Source organism: Physcomitrium patens, chromosome 23 (genome assembly GCF_059467195.1).
Source record: "Physcomitrium patens ecotype Gransden chromosome 23, ASM5946719v1, whole genome shotgun sequence".
NCBI lineage: Eukaryota > Viridiplantae > Streptophyta > Bryopsida > Funariales > Funariaceae > Physcomitrium > Physcomitrium patens.
Genome location: NC_143432.1, coordinates 12,221,381 through 12,236,780, shown reverse-complemented (window position 1 = coordinate 12,236,780; position 15,400 = coordinate 12,221,381). Strand labels below are relative to the sequence as shown.

The window sequence follows — 15,400 nt, the reverse complement described above, 5'->3', positions numbered from 1 at the left end:
TTTATCTTTACTAGTCAAGCGTGTAAGTGGAGCTGCAACTCGTGAGAAATCTTTGATGAAGATCTGATAGTAATTGGCAAATCCCAAGAAACATTGGACATCTCTTACTGTCCTTGGAATCTTCCAATCCATGATTGTTTGGACTTTCTTAGAATCCATCATGAGACCATCATTTGAAATGATGTATCCTAAAAATTCAACTTGAGTAGTATGAAATACACACTTTTCCATCTTGGCGTACAACCCTGCATCTCTAAGTTTTTGTAATACTTGACGAACATGTATTTCATGTTCTTCGACGTTCTTAGAATAGATCAGGATATTGTCTAGATAGCAGAGGATAAAATTGTCTAAGAATTCATGAAATACATCATTCATGAGATGTTGAAAAGCAGCTGGTGCATTCGCGAGTCCAAAGGGCATGACATTATATTCGAAATGTCCATACCTGGTTCGAAACGCAGTCTTCCATTCATCTCCTTCTTTGATCCGTACTAGATTATATGCTCCTCTTAGATCTATTTTTGTATAGATCTTAGCTTGATTCAACTAGTCAAGGAGTCCTGATATCAAAGATAATGGATACCTGTTCTTGATTGTGATCTTGTTGAGTCCTCGATAATCAACACACATTCGTAAAGATCCATCTTTTTTCTTTACGAATAGAATTGGAGCTCCTGCTGGAGATTTTGAATGGCGTATGAAATTCTTCGCTAAATTCTCATCAATATATGTCTTGAGTTCAGCCATCTCATCTTGCAATAAATTGTAAATTGGTCCAAATGGTGGCTGAGTTCCTTCCTTGAGGTCGATTGAACAATCATATGGGCGATGCTCAGGAAGAATATCTGCATTCTTTTTCTCAAAAATGTCTTGATACTCCTAATATTGACTTGGAATGCCACTTGAAGTCTTTACGTTTTCAGAAATAGGTGCAGCATAAATAGCAAAAGTTGATCCTTCTTTTGCTGCGTATATAAATACTTTTGCACCTATCAGTACGGGTTTTATTATATTAGACTTATAATTTTTTACTTGGTTGGTAGAACTATTAATAACGCTCTGGAAAACGTCAAGTTTACGCAAATTCCAATCTATTCGAGGGTTATATTTTTCTAGCCAGGATAAACCTAAAATAACTGGATTGGACGGGGATTTAATTATGTTAAAAGCTATGTAGCTATCATGACCGTCTATTGTTACTTTTATAGGATGAGTTTCATGAGTGACATCTCCAGAAGACAAGGGACGACCATCTATGACTTCTACATGTATTGGTTTAGGTTTCTGTATAAAAGGTATTTTACGACTTTTAACAAATTGTTCATCTAAAAAACATGCTGAGGCTCCCGAATCTAATAAAGTAGAGGCTTTGTAATTCTTAGGTCCTAAATATAAGTCTATTATAAAACAAGGAGAGGGTTCTGAGGAGAGGATAGGACCTTCATTAGAAATTGTACAAGGTTCCAGCTGCATGGTCCCTATTGTAGCTGGACGAATCCGTTTTCTGACATGTTGTTTTCTTTGACCGTCGTACCCCTCATTTTATAGTTGCGTCGTTTCTTTGGACAATGTTGAGCAGTGTGCTTAGGTTCTCCGCAATATAAACATAATCCTTCTTGACGACGATGAATCTTTTCTTGTTCAGTTAGGGGTTTAAAATGTACCGCGTCAATTTGCATGTCTTCTACTTCCGAATGTATGTTTGGCAAAGATGTTGATGTTGCCATTGAGTAATAACGTTGAGGTTCCCGTGAATGATTCTCGGATCGAAATTCGAAAAGTTGATTATCACATTTTACCGCAAAATCGATTGCTTGACTCAAAGTTTGAGGATCAAGTAAGTTGAGCATCAATTTCTTTACTTCGTATTACAATCCATAAAGAAATTGACTGATGAGTGCAGCATCATCCCACTTGATGTCAATTGCAAGTTGTCGAAATTGTGAAGCATACACTATTACTGAGCGATTTTCTTATCGCAGAATTCGGATCTTATTTGTTGCAATACGAGTTGCATCGTGTTCACCATACATAGATCGAAACTCCGCCAAAAAAGCTTCCAAATTGTCCAATATTAGATTTCATTGTTCAAGAAAAGACGAAAACCACGATAATGCAGAACCAGAAAGTAGAATGCCAATAAACTTGACTTGTGATCCTGGAGTTGGATAGCTTTGCGATTGAAGTTCAATTGCCAATTGTACTTGATTAATGAACCCTCGAAACTTTGATCTCGTACCATCAAATTTCTCAGGTAAGACAATTCTTGGTTCTCTAGTGCTTACAGGGTGTTGTACAATTGGAGAAGGAACGTGGTTTGTTGTAGATATTGAAGCAGCTGCAATCATCTCTATATCCCCACTTTCTGCTATTCTTGTTTTTCATGTGTTGGTGAATTGAGTTGATACATCACAAGCATTAACTCCCTCATTTGCTCTTGCATTTGTGCCATTGCACTCTTCATTTCAATAAGCTCTGCCATAATGACACTAAGAAGAAAAATTTGTTTGATACTACTCAAGACAAAAGAAAAGAAAGACTTGATAACAAAGAAGATACTAAGAACAATATCAGTTTAGAAGTGGGTAATCCGCAAACTTCTAATATGCTTATGTCTTATCAAGAGAAAGGGGTAATCCACTCTTACTCAAGAAAAACAAAGCTCTGATATTGTAAGTGTACTCTTGTCAATCTGTGAAGGACAAAGACTCGATGAGGGAAAATATACACAAAAAGGCTATCTTGATATAATAAGTCAAAATATAAACAAGTAGGTATATTAAAAGGAAACTGGAATGGCTATTGCCACAAGACAAGAAACTAAAGACTCTTGAACCTGGACTAGAAGCAAGAAAGGAGTTAACAAGAGTGAAGAAGCCTTCACTCTTGTCTCTATATATACTATCTAACTAAGAGCTACGTGGCGACGTTCTATAGGACCTCCAATAGGTGTTGACTTTGTAGGGCACATGCCTTGACTTACAAGGCAAGTTTTTCTATGTGTGGGCCACATAGTTAGCTTGATCTTCAAGCTAACAACATGTGTGGCACATGGCCAACTTGTTGACCACGTTTCTAATCCAAAAAGTCAATTAAAGACACCTATGAAGTCAAAGTAGTATCTAGGAAGTTTCTAAGAAGCTTCTATATTAAATATTATAGAATTAACTTACTTTTATCTACTTTTACTTACTTCTACGTATTTCTATATGTAATTATTAGCTTACATGATTATGGCCGTAACAGCATCATAATCTACCAACTCGTGCCAAAGTTTGAAGGATTTAGTTTCCTAGGTCATGTTGCTAGTTGAAGAACTCAAGATTAAGAAACACATAAGATGATAAAGCAAAGAGTTTATCTTGATAATGTAAGCTCGAGGTTGAGAGGTCTTTGAATTCTAATACGTAAATGAAACAATTGAAATGAGTGCACAAAATACTAATTGCTCAAACATTGCAATTGGTCTTAGAATCCTTGTTGCATTTACTAATATACCTAGATCTTATTGTTGCTACATTTTAATTGGTGATTGCCAACTTAATATGCATGCATCTTTATAAAGTCTATAAAAATTTATTTTTTTAGTGGATGTAACTTCTTATTTACCTTGCAATCAATCTTTAAAAATGTTGTAAGTATTTATATGGGTAGAAAAACCAATGGTGTGTATTAACATAAACTGATTCATAGGTTTGATATTCTTTGGGTGAGGTCAAAACAAAAGCTAAGGCATTTGATCTAAATAAGCTTAGATTAGGAATCACATATTTGAAATTTTAACTTTCAAAGAAAAAGTCTTCTTCTTTTGCAAAGATTAAATTTTCTCCTTTTAGCCCCAAATTCAAATATACTTGAAATTACTCTACTTGTTTGTTGCAAAGAGCTTTTCTAATGCAAAACTTATTTGTGAGTATTTTTCTATCGTTTTCTTACACCTACTTTTTGTTGCGTGTGGCAAGGTTACTGTGTCTTCAATGACTTGGCTTCCGCCCACATCCACTTGGATGGTTAATCAACGCGAACACTGCATAAGTGTGAGGGCTCGTCTACACGGCCAGTGTTTGCATCGCTCTGTTCATCCAAAGCTCGTAGTTGCTCGCAATTGCAGCCCACCTTGTGAAAGTATGGCGACCAGGTTGTATGCGTCTCCACGTGGTTTCCTCTTCATGGTTGCTTCCATAGCCGCGGTCGAAATCCCCGGGACCTCTGAATCTGAATCAGCAATTACTTGAATCTGAATCTTCGGTATGAATCTTGTCTTTTTGTCGAGTCTCCTCTCCCATTTTGGTGGCAGCTTTCGTTTGGAAAAGTTTTCTTCTTGGGAGGGTCACTTGCCGCCCCGCCCCCTTGGATATGGTCATGTTCATTGAGTTGAGGCAGTTTTTGGGTCTGTTTGTGGAGAATTGGTTGTTTTGAAGAGTTTCTTGTAGTCCTAGAGCTTTCGGGTAGCCGATTGTTCCTCGGTGGTGGTGTTTCGGGATGCATCAGTTGGAATGTTCAGTCTTTGAGGGTTTTCTGCCATAGACCTGCTTGCTGGAGGCTTTTCGCCTTGCACCCAGGTGGTATCTGTTGCTGAGGGATGTGATTTTGGAGGATTTGTGCACATTTGTGGTTTGTTGATATCACCTACAGGCACAACCAGCTTCTTCTTGATGAAACTAGTTCGTTTACTTGGGTTGTCTGTGTTGGGTGGTGCGTAGCTCTTGAATTTCAGGATTTCGTTAAAGTTCTTGTTTAGTTACTTAGTGAAGTCAATCTGCCGCAGTCTCTGCTTATTCTCACACTGTTGCCGAATTTGGTCCTCCTGGCGGATTGTTCGGTAAGCAGTCTTTAGGGTAGCTTCTCTCGCTGCTTGTATCCAAGCGCGTGTGCTCCTGCGCAATTTTTGAACATAGATGGAAATTGCTCTTGGGGAATTTTCCTCAGAGTTATATCTGCTTCTGCTTTTTCATACTATTCTCTGTATTTTGAAATTTGTCCTGGAGCCTTTGTACGACGAATTTGACACTCTGGGTGTTCAACGAACCTCGCGGAATTGGCAGCCCTTTTATTCTTTGCCTTTCTTGCGCTACGGGGTTATCTTTTCTGACCTTATTGTTTAATTTATTCTCGTGTAGTGAATTCTGATTTGTTAACGTGGGTCAGTCACGTGTAAACCTCCACTCTCGTTGCCATGGTGTGGGACATCAAGCTAAGGCAACCAAAGCGTGTCGTGGCCACAGTACGTGAAGTTTATAAAGAATGAAAATAAGTGCCGCAGCTGATCCACATGTGGCACATAAATCATTGAAGCCCTTTGACTGATTCCAAAACATTAAACAATGCAGGTACGCAGGATAATTATGTCGTACTTTGTGCCGCCGTGCAATTATGGAATGGTGGAATACGATTTGAGCCGATCGGGCCAGTGTCACCAGCTCAACTTCCCGTTCCTTGAACGGCACAATCTCAAGACAGTCATCTACCTGTCCTTCGACGAACCATCTCAACCATTGTAACTTCATGAAATCCAGCTGTCGGTTTAAATGGCTCTTGCTTACGTTTAAGTGCCTTTCTTTCTTAAACTCAGAATTTTGCAACCAATTTCACAAGCACTATCTCAGTTTTGAGGGAGTTCACTCATGTGGTGGTTGTCGTCTAACGATGATGCAACATCTAACGATGATGCAAAGTCTCAACTATTTAGTCTTGAAATTCTTAATTTTTGTTCTATTTGGATTTGATTTGAGAGGGATATTGTAAGCATGTGTAATTCTTTATGAGCCTGATACCTGGACCTGGGTGTAGCTTAAGTTTTTTGGAGGACCAAGGGATTGATTTAATCCGGCCCTGTCAAGAGCTTGCGGAGCTCCAGAGTCAAGCTAACTCCTCGATGTCTGAGGCGGAAGTGCTGTCTGCATTGCAGGTCAGCATCTCTGCTACCAGTTGTATCCATGTTGTGTTAGTTCTTATGCTCATAGTTCTCTATTGTTTTCTTTAGTAGCATTTACTCTGCAATGCAGTTATAAAACTTTCCGACTGCGTTGGGAGTGGGATCAATAACACGAATATTATCATGATTGTTGCGTGCTCAGGTGATTTTGTCGTCGCAATACTATCCTCTTCATGTAATGTGCAATTTTGGTCACCATCGAACAGGTATACTTCAAACTGCATGCACATGGAAAATATATATTATTCAATTTTTGAAGTAGGATGCAAATTACTATTTAGTGGATAAGAACAGGCCGTTTGTACTTATTTTTATTTCAAGACCTTCCAAGTAATTTCTGTATGGCCAATGTCTTGCAGGCACTGTGATAGGGTGCTTGAGGAAGCTGCAAGGGTGGAATTTGACGGCCATCTTCGAGGAATACCGGCGGTACGCTGGCAGCAAGGTCCGCTTCCTGAATGAACAGGTGAATGCACTAACAAGTCTCATCTACCTCTTTGGAGGTCTCGTTTGGCCCACGTATCTTATCCATCTGCATCGTGTGAAGCAATTATAGTACAGATGCACCAGCTCAGGCATAATTGCCTTGGAATTCTGCCAGCAGACAAGTGAAGATCTTACTCCATTTGCAGAGCTTGTGTTTCGCTGCACGTCATCGCCACTCTTGTTTATTGAATTTACCAGAAGAATTTTGCACGACTAATTAAAAAGTTAACTAATTCTTGTGGAATGGTTGCAGTTCATCGAGCTCTTCGATACAGATCTTGTTCGCATCCCAGTGGATCACCCAAATTGGCTGTGACTCAGTATTACAACCATTTAACCGAGTGCAAGCTGACATATTGAGCTGCATGAACTTCATCTTGTGCACATAGCTGGTAAACCATTTGATGACGGTCATGATGGTCCTTCACAGCTAGAATGGTCTAAACCTTCAGTTGAGATTGTTCTGATTCAAGTCCTAACAATGGACGCTGACTTTGATTTATGCCTGGGCATGCAGGCGACTTGAATAGCAGCACGTCCCTTTTACAGGTTCACTCTTCCACATCACTGGAAAGCAAACTCAGATGGATTCTTCACATGAAAGCTATTTACAATTCTCGAGTTAGTGTTTATGTCTTACGTCCGTAAATACGCAGCGCCTTTACAGGCTTACAACTTTTGACTACCCCATCTTCTTTGTATCTTCGCATCTACTTTCATTTGAGGCAGCGAATTATCTTCCGAATTGAACCGCAGTGGAGGTTTTAGCTGAGTTTTGACATCTGTGTCAACCACCCGTTGAATTGAAAACTGCCGGACTCTTCTACCTGTCTTCTCGTGTCTGGAAATCATTTCGTTACCAAAATTTGTGTGCTCCTTCGACTTGAAAGACGATTCGTTGGCAATGTTGATGTGCACATATAATTTCGTTTGAAGTGGAAATGAAAGTTTAGCAACAGGCATTCAATGAAGGAAGTATAAAACAACAAAAATTAGAACTGGTGTCATTTTCCATTCGGCAGCACATGCACAATTCTTCACGGACAACAGACGATCCGCTTGAGGGCTCGTAGCCGGAACTGCAACTTCATACTTCATCTGATATTGTAGCTATTGAGAAGATGAAATGAAAGGGGTTTCTCGTCTGATGACTTGAAAGGAAGTAGGTCTCGGATTCTCTTCGGTGGCCACAGTATTTTGAGAATTAATTTCGAGAGTATTGAAATACGCGATGGCGATGGGGATAGCAGACTCTAGTTTTCATGGCATCTATACCCGAATTTCCTCAGGCTCTTCTTGCCCCTTCGTGCACTCTCTTTGGTTGTTGTGTGCCCAGCTCGTTCACAGAGTTGATAAAATTTGAGAACAATCCGCATGCTATTAGTTAGATTTGAAAACCATCTAACGAATCGATTGAGGACGGAGTAGGATATGGATGATGGAAATGGCATTGGGTCTTTCTTCTCCACAAAAAATTGCATGTTCTCTGCGGCTATGAGGATCAACCTTGCGTTCTTATTCGTTTCAAACTCAGGGACAATCTCGAGTGCTTCTAACCTCAAATACTATCATTTGGCATGTGTGCAATATTAAGTTTTTAAGTAGTGACAGCATGCCCAAACAAGATCCCATCTGATTGCGATTGATTCGTGAATTAATCGTTAGGTTATGGTTTTCAATTTCTCAGTTCAAGTGCTTTTTCTTTGAATTTTAGATTCCAGTTGCGAAGGCATCAAGATCAGCGATCAAGATTTCTTCCAGGAATTGTGTTGGAATTATTTCTGCGCAGTAATTGATTCTCTGATTTAGATTTTTTCATTGCAGACAAAAAATCCTATCTCAGTGGATGAAACTCTCAGAGTGCAAGTAATAGACTGCAAGTAAGGATTGTTACCCTAAACCAAATCATATCAAGCTGCTTCATTCCCCACATGTTTAGAATCCAGTAACCGAAACCTCAACCGGAAACATGATCTAATTTATCAGTTATGATATGTTGATTTTTGTTTCAAAATTGAATTGAGCACATGCACGCAGGTATTGAAGATCTTGACTTTGTTGTAGCAGAGTAGTCGAATTAAACTGTATTGCAGAGAACAGCGAAAGAAGCTAGAAAATACAGAACTGGAGCTAGCTGCAGCAAAGAGGGAAGGCTATAAGCCCGTTTCCAAAACTCTTTGAAGACCACATATCTTTAGCTATTGGCACCTTCACTAGTTTTAGCGGACAATCCCGTCGCGCGTCCTCCCGGTAAAGTTGGATACCCACTGGTACTGGTAAGTCTGATCACTTTTTTCTTGAGGAATTTCAATTTCAAATTCTTCTGCGATATCATAGAGATGAATCAGCTTTAATGCATACATTCTCATAATGAAGAGGGTGTTCCATTATTTGGGTAATAATTTCATCGCTTTCTGTTTATGACAAACTAATGATCTCATGTAGTATGAATATGACATTCTACAACCAATATGTCTATTCCCTTTTCGATTGCTTCTTAGCTTTACTTTGTGATAGCAGGTATAGCACTAAAGGGACTTGATAGTGACGAAGGTATCATCATTTGCTACGTCCCTGGACGCGGGTTTTGTTTTATCACTTCTGTTGTATGACGACCTTGATGGGTATTAGTTGTTTTTTGCAACAACTCTGAATATCTCATTGATATGTCGATTTCGTTTTTGTGAACATTGGAGCTTGGACTGAATGTAGTTCAAGTCGAGGAGATTTGTTGGACCGACAGAGAGATCCAGAAAACATAAAAACCAACGACTTCCTTATCCTGATACTTTATCTCTAATCGTTTCACTTGGACTTCAGTTCGCATGTGTTGTCCCCATCACACGGTACCCTTGCCATCGAATTCTCATAAAATTCGCAATGAATGGCGGTAACTACTCACCGAACTGGTTCTCCTAACTCTTTCTGTTCAGATCAGTCATCCTTTTTCTTAGGACTAATGTTATCTGCTAGTTTGCTTTCAAGACCATTATCGATGGTGATGTGTAACTCTGCAGGAGAATCATGCCGAGATTGATGATAACTTCATGCAGAAAAACGGGCTTTTACTCAGTAAAGCGATCGCTTCTTGGAACGCAGATTTCTATGTGAAGATTGATGGTATGTTGCTCTGAATATAGGTGAGATAATAGATCTTTTAATTACGACCTTTTTGGCACTCAATGCATTTCTATTGGTAGCGAAAATGGATCTGGAGCTTTTCACATCATTGAAGCTTTTCGAGACCCTGCTAATGACTGGCACTAGGTTCTTTCTCCAACCATACTTGATAATTTTTCTATGATCGTCCCTTTTGTGGATTCAACAGACTGTCGTGAGAAGTTTAAACTAAAGTTGGGTCATTGTATTAGTGCTGGGTCATGACGCTATGTTCATGTGTCTGAGTGCAAACAATGTTAGATCTACTCTTGGAGCACTTTTTGGAGATGATGATGATGGGCATTTTTCTTAGAGGCAATAGTTGCATGCAACGTTGTCCAAGTGTCTAATTGCCATACTTAAATGGTAATATATAATTATGAAGCTGTGTACATGTGGTCATCGAACAGATATTACGGGAAGCATGCTATCCAGCCACCGAGACAAACCAAGAGTAAATGTGGGTTGCATGAAATGTGGGACAGTAGTAAACAATCCGAAAGTTTCGTAAGACTTTCTATTTGAAATTTCATTGTGTCAATGAGTTACGCTTGTTCATTTCATTTTATTTTTGCTTACTGATCTTCAGTCTACAACGATTTCATGTGATTAACTCCTTTCATTCTAATTAGGATAATCTTGCTGTTCTGAAACCTCATGACGAGAGAAAGTTGCTGTTATGCATCATGCATGGCTCACTGGTGTCACAAGTTTATTATTCCTCATTCTTCTTCAGACTTCTATACCTGGACCTAGTATTCAAGTAGCACTCGTATAATATCTTGTTTCATTGGTCCTTTGCTCTTCTTGTGGATAGGAAAGATATTGTTTTTGTCACCATGATACAGAAATGTAGTGGTATGAGCCTTACTGGTGGAAATTTGGAGACTAGAAGTCAGAGTAAGCATTGACCTTTAACAATCATTTAAATTTATCACTAACCTTCTATGTTAAAATACTTAAGCGAAGTGTAGCAACTTGGTAGACTTGTGCTGACGTCGACTCGCGATGGCTTATGGATCAGGTACCTTCGGCATGCCGCTTGTCAAGTTTATGGTCTCTCGAGATCAACAGGTTAGTACCAATGTGTCAAATTACTGATTCATCTGTACCACTTTTGTATTTGTGGGAATTGTCTTGTGAAACATGTCATGCTTTTCATGCACTGCCTATCTCAAAGAGTACAAGAATGAGAACATTGATATTGGAGCTTGAATGCTGGGTTTAGATGCAGAGCATATTGACGAATAGCATCTGTGCTGTGCTCCCAATAGTTGTCTCTTACTTGCTCATAGTTCATCTAATAAGTTTTGACAACCATCATCGTAATTCTCATGATATATTGTTCTGCGGAATAATCGGCTAATTGAGCTGGGGTACAGGTATGATACCATCCGTCTTTTATATTCAATTTTAGTTTTATTTCTTTATTTTTTTGACACAACTGGGGTATACCTCTCGCATAAATTAATCGATGAAGGTTACAATAAGACTGCCTAGGCCTTAATAATTGTTCTACAATTTCAACATGATTGCTACATGTTTATTCCATGCAGATGCTGGGCTCCACTGAACGTTCCATCCAGTTGAGGAACTGAAACTATTCATTGATTCCATTGTACTTTTGAAATAATACTCCGCAGTGGGACCTTGAAAGTCGAGTTACTCATGAAACATGAACTTGATTACTTGGAAATGTCTAATTTGTAACGTCTTCCTAATTCTTCCCTTGACTGTTTCTGACAAGATTCTAAGCAATTGTGGTTATGTGGATCAAGTATTCCAATTAGTACTTTCAGGTGGCGATTTTTGGCTTCAATAATGATGAGCTTCACTATATGACTTGCTGTCATTACACTCCTCCAGAAGAGAGGATAGTTTAGAGCTGTTCCTTGAGTTGTGTCCAGATTCACCATGTATAGGATCTGATTCTTCAGTAGATTGGCTCACAACCTGATACATTGGCAGGCGATAGCTGTTACATGTTTTGACATAAGAAGTTTCAACTTGACCATCGTGACCTTATTTTTTCTCCGGTGCAGTAGAGTGAAGGTACTTGGCCTCAGTTTTTGAAAACATCTGAGAAAATTGACATCTGTCTCCAAAATACGCTGCCAGTGTTTGACTGATATGGATGTCAACTCCAATTGACACTTCCCGCTGCACGATCTATCGCAAGCATAGAGGTTGAATACTTTGTAGCTGCGAGAATCACCGGCTTCTCTTGGATTCATGAGTTCTGAAATGTGTTGCAAGCAAGTTGTGTCTCGCTCGGTATTGTTCAGTCGCCACCTATGATACGATGGATCCGAATAAATTTCACTGAAGAAACGCCACAAGAAGGTAAGAGTTTTCGCGACTCTCTATAGACGTAGTTTGAGCAGAATAAGTTGTTTATGATTGAGATTACCCCAAGGCAATCAGTTTGAGTGTACAGCTTGTATTTTGATGAGTCCACTTTTGAACAGGGTTTTCAGTTCATTCCCAGAAGCTCAACTTCTTCATCCTCATCTCTTCTTTAATGTTGCAATTCATCCCATAATTTTCCTTTATTTAGTGTTAAGGGTTTACAAATGTAGAAATAAATTAGAAACAGATGTAAAATGTTTCTTGGAGCACCTTACCTGCCCTGGTATCAGGGTGTAAGAGTTACGGTTGCCTTGTGCTCATTTCCACATTAACCAAAGCTTTGGGTGTACCCCACTTGTGTCAAAAAACAAAACAACAAAAAACAAAAAACAAAAACGTGCCCAAAACGAATAGGTCTAGAATTGAAATCTCTCAATTGGACGTGATTTGAATCAGAGGTGAAGCACAATCTCGTATACACAACACAGAAAAAGTAGTAGCCGGTCTAACTAGAAAGCAATCCTGAAACAATACACATCGTTTCAATGAAAGTTCCTATCCTGAGCTAAACCAGAGAGATCAGTTGAATTTTCGCTTCTTAGTATCTTTATTGACTTGAGGGGATCCCTTCGGACGCTTATCTTTAGCTTTTTTACCTTTCTTCTTACCAACCTCCGTCCATTCACTGGTTAACTTGACCATTGGAATGAATGCCGCTTCTGTATCTTTAGAGGTCGACGACAGAATCGAACCCTTTTGGTTCAAGTTTTCCACCTGGTTTCCTTCATCAGGTTTCGTGCAGGACCCTGGCTTCTGCTTCATTTCATTGTTTTCAGGTTTGGTGGCAGATTCAGCTACGCTGTCCCTTTTGCAAGCAGCATCTACAAAAGGGCTCAAATTCAAACAGGACCCTTTGGCGGTGCCAACAGAGAGAGGGTCCCAAACATTAGGCACAGCAAAAAGAAATTCCTTCGACACCGCAGGGACACGCTCCAAAATAATAGCTGCTTTATGTGCCTGCTTGCGTGCTACGCCATGCAAAATGACTGATCTGAAAGATGGACACAATGTACAGTGGTTAACTACCGAACACCCATTAGAAATAAATATCATCCACAAATTCACTTTGCTTAAAAACACATGATCCTCTCTTCAAGTCCACTGTCACGCGTGTGGCGAAAAAGTTGGTCAAGAAAAATGACAAAACATATAAAAACTTTACTTCGTGGCATAGTGTGACATTGACCAAACAAGCAATTTGTGAGGTGACATATTGGATTGAGAAAAAGCAGAAGAAAGCGAGTGATCTTACTCGCAGTTTTTTGAGATGGCAGCTTTAGCAAACTCCGTTGACAGCCCGAAGAGTGTAGCCATGTTTACAACATCATTCGGTCCTCGAAGCTCCATGGCTTGAGAGGCTCCGCTGCTTATGACTATTCCTTTGCCTTTTGTAGCTGCTTGCAACACCTGCTCATCAACAAAACACCTCATCATTTCGAGAAAAGAAATCACTCAAACCTCTCGTCCCAAGCCCAACTATATGGTATGTATTTCCATAACTCATCCGGAATAGTTAACTTATAGTGGGACACATTAGAAGGCCCAAGGATAATTTTGAAGATGAAAAATAACTATGACTGAAACATTTACCTTTTCGGTAATGGATTCAAAAACTTCTTTGTCATCAACCTTAAAAGAAACACAAAAGGTGGAGATAAACCCATCGATAATTGATTTACCTGAGCGTTTGAGAAAAGATCTTTGCGAGCCCTGGCGTCAAACAGAGCACGTCCATACGAAATCTCAAAAAATACACCCCTCTGCAAGAACCTGTGCGTAAGATAAATATAAAGAAACGGCTACTTCTGTTCAATTGAGAAACTTTTCATACAAAAATGCATAAGAGTAGAGAGACCCGTGCAACAGTCAAGGCTGTTGCCGAAGAATTTAATGGCCGCTTACCTGGAGGGCCGCTTTGACCATGGGAACTTTCATACGGAAGGGGACTCGCTGAAACAAATCTACCGAGATAAGATCCACCTGCATCCAGCACCTCAAACTGAGTCCACTGCAAAGGCCAGCTTTCTTCACCTCTACTGATACCTGAATTTCGTTAATACACATCATCACTAGGGATCTTAAGAGTTGACCACTTTTGTAGCTATTTCTAAATGTAACTGAACAAACATCAACTTCCATAACAGTTCGCAACTCAAGAACATTAGCATTATCGGCCTTTCACTCAACATTCCATCACAAATTTGGCGTTAACCAACAGAAAACGAAAAACTATTGTACAAAATATGTTTCTGATTCTGTAAAAGAATTTGGACACAATTAATCGAGTGAAAACAAACCCTGGAAACTGATTCTCGATGTAAAACTAGAGATTCAATGCACTTTGACAGAATAAAAAATCTGAAACATGTCAACAAGTAGTACCTCTGAGTTTCTGCAGGCTTGTTCGAACACTTTCTGGTTAGTGGGACGAACCGCAACAATGTCGTAAGTCCGCAGGACCGAGTTTCCCGAATTCAATGCAGCAGCTTGTGCTGAGTCATCTACAACCACCGTAATCCGGCTGTACTGCCGGAAGGGCTGGTCGGCGGGAACACCAAGCAGCTTTTGATGAAATTTCACCGACTCAGCAATCCCCGACGATGCTGAAAGCAGGCCCGAGACATCTAAGGGTTTAATACTTGACCGATCAGTCTCCGCCAGCGGACCACTATGCACGTAATCCGTGGCGACTGATGTGTAGCCATATTGTAGAACTGTCGTGACCAGTTCCCGGCGAGTGTTGCCGCCAATTTCAACCTCACCCAGACTCAAATCATGGAACATAATTAATTGGCCGCTTCTTCAGCAAGAAACAAAAGAAGGTCAAGAGACAGCTTCATTCAATTTTCTCCACGACTAGGATTGCCACAGCACTAACAGAAAAGTATCGTTCGAAGGAACACCCGAAAGACATCCTCAAACTACAACTTCGCGCGAATTCTTCCACTCCAGGTACTCTTCCCTGTTCTTCACTGTCAAATAAAAAAGTTCATTCCCAGACACAAAAAATCTCTCCCCTGACAACGTTCGCTCTGCTGATAAGCAATACCTTCCAATTAGCAAATTACCCAGTAATCGAAACAGCAACAAATCTAGTACCACCTCTTCCAATGCTTGATCGTTCAGTCGTCCTCCTTCAAAGGGCTTTCGACATAATTAGGGCTTGTGGGTTTTTTCAGCCTTAAACCCACGAAAGAAGTTGGATTTGTTCGTCAATTGTTCACATAAGGAAATCATTCATTTGTTGGGCTTTCAGAGGGCAGGTGTGTAAGGGTATCAGAACCCTACTTACCCGTCGAAGAGGCAAGGGGGACAATACCCAGGGTATGGATTCATACATTCATGAGTTCTGTATTTCATCATCATTCATTGTTTACTAAGTCGTTGATAAAGATGATGTTCTCCCAG

At 39.8% G+C, this 15,400-nt stretch overlaps 2 protein-coding genes across 7 annotated transcripts; one reads left to right on the top strand and one right to left on the bottom strand.

Annotated features, from left to right (window-relative positions):
* The first annotated feature begins 4,079 nt into the window (after positions 1 to 4,079).
* On the top strand, positions 4,080 to 7,250 carry LOC112276156 (uncharacterized). Of its 5 annotated transcripts, none has more exons than XM_024507227.3 (7): positions 4,080 to 4,251; positions 5,334 to 5,500; positions 5,794 to 5,911; positions 6,081 to 6,144; positions 6,298 to 6,404; positions 6,678 to 6,816; positions 6,942 to 7,250. In XM_024507227.3, exons 2-6 carry the CDS (start codon positions 5,349 to 5,351, stop codon positions 6,738 to 6,740), a joined length of 504 nt encoding a protein of 167 aa, XP_024362995.1. In that variant the 5' UTR covers positions 4,080 to 4,251; positions 5,334 to 5,348; the 3' UTR covers positions 6,741 to 6,816; positions 6,942 to 7,250. The 5 variants fall into 5 exon arrangements, with proteins under 5 accessions (XP_024362995.1, XP_024362994.1, XP_024362993.1 ...); XM_024507226.3 differs by lacking the exon at positions 4,080 to 4,251 and adding an exon at positions 4,258 to 4,565; XM_024507225.3 differs by lacking the exon at positions 4,080 to 4,251 and adding an exon at positions 4,258 to 4,825.
* A 5,095-nt stretch (positions 7,251 to 12,345) lies between these two features.
* LOC112276155 (protein GAMETOPHYTE DEFECTIVE 1) lies at positions 12,346 to 15,332 on the bottom strand. 2 transcript variants are annotated; one of them, XM_024507223.3, is made up of 5 exons: positions 14,375 to 15,332; positions 13,895 to 13,972; positions 13,672 to 13,752; positions 13,245 to 13,399; positions 12,346 to 12,983 (listed from the first exon to the last, which is right to left on the bottom strand). In XM_024507223.3, exons 1-5 carry the CDS (start codon positions 14,774 to 14,776, stop codon positions 12,512 to 12,514), a joined length of 1,188 nt encoding a protein of 395 aa, XP_024362991.1. In that variant the 5' UTR covers positions 14,777 to 15,332; the 3' UTR covers positions 12,346 to 12,511. The 2 variants fall into 2 exon arrangements, with proteins under 2 accessions (XP_024362991.1, XP_024362990.1); XM_024507222.3 differs by having other exon boundaries at positions 13,895 to 14,035; positions 14,375 to 15,200.
* Positions 15,333 to 15,400: the final 68 nt, after the last annotated feature.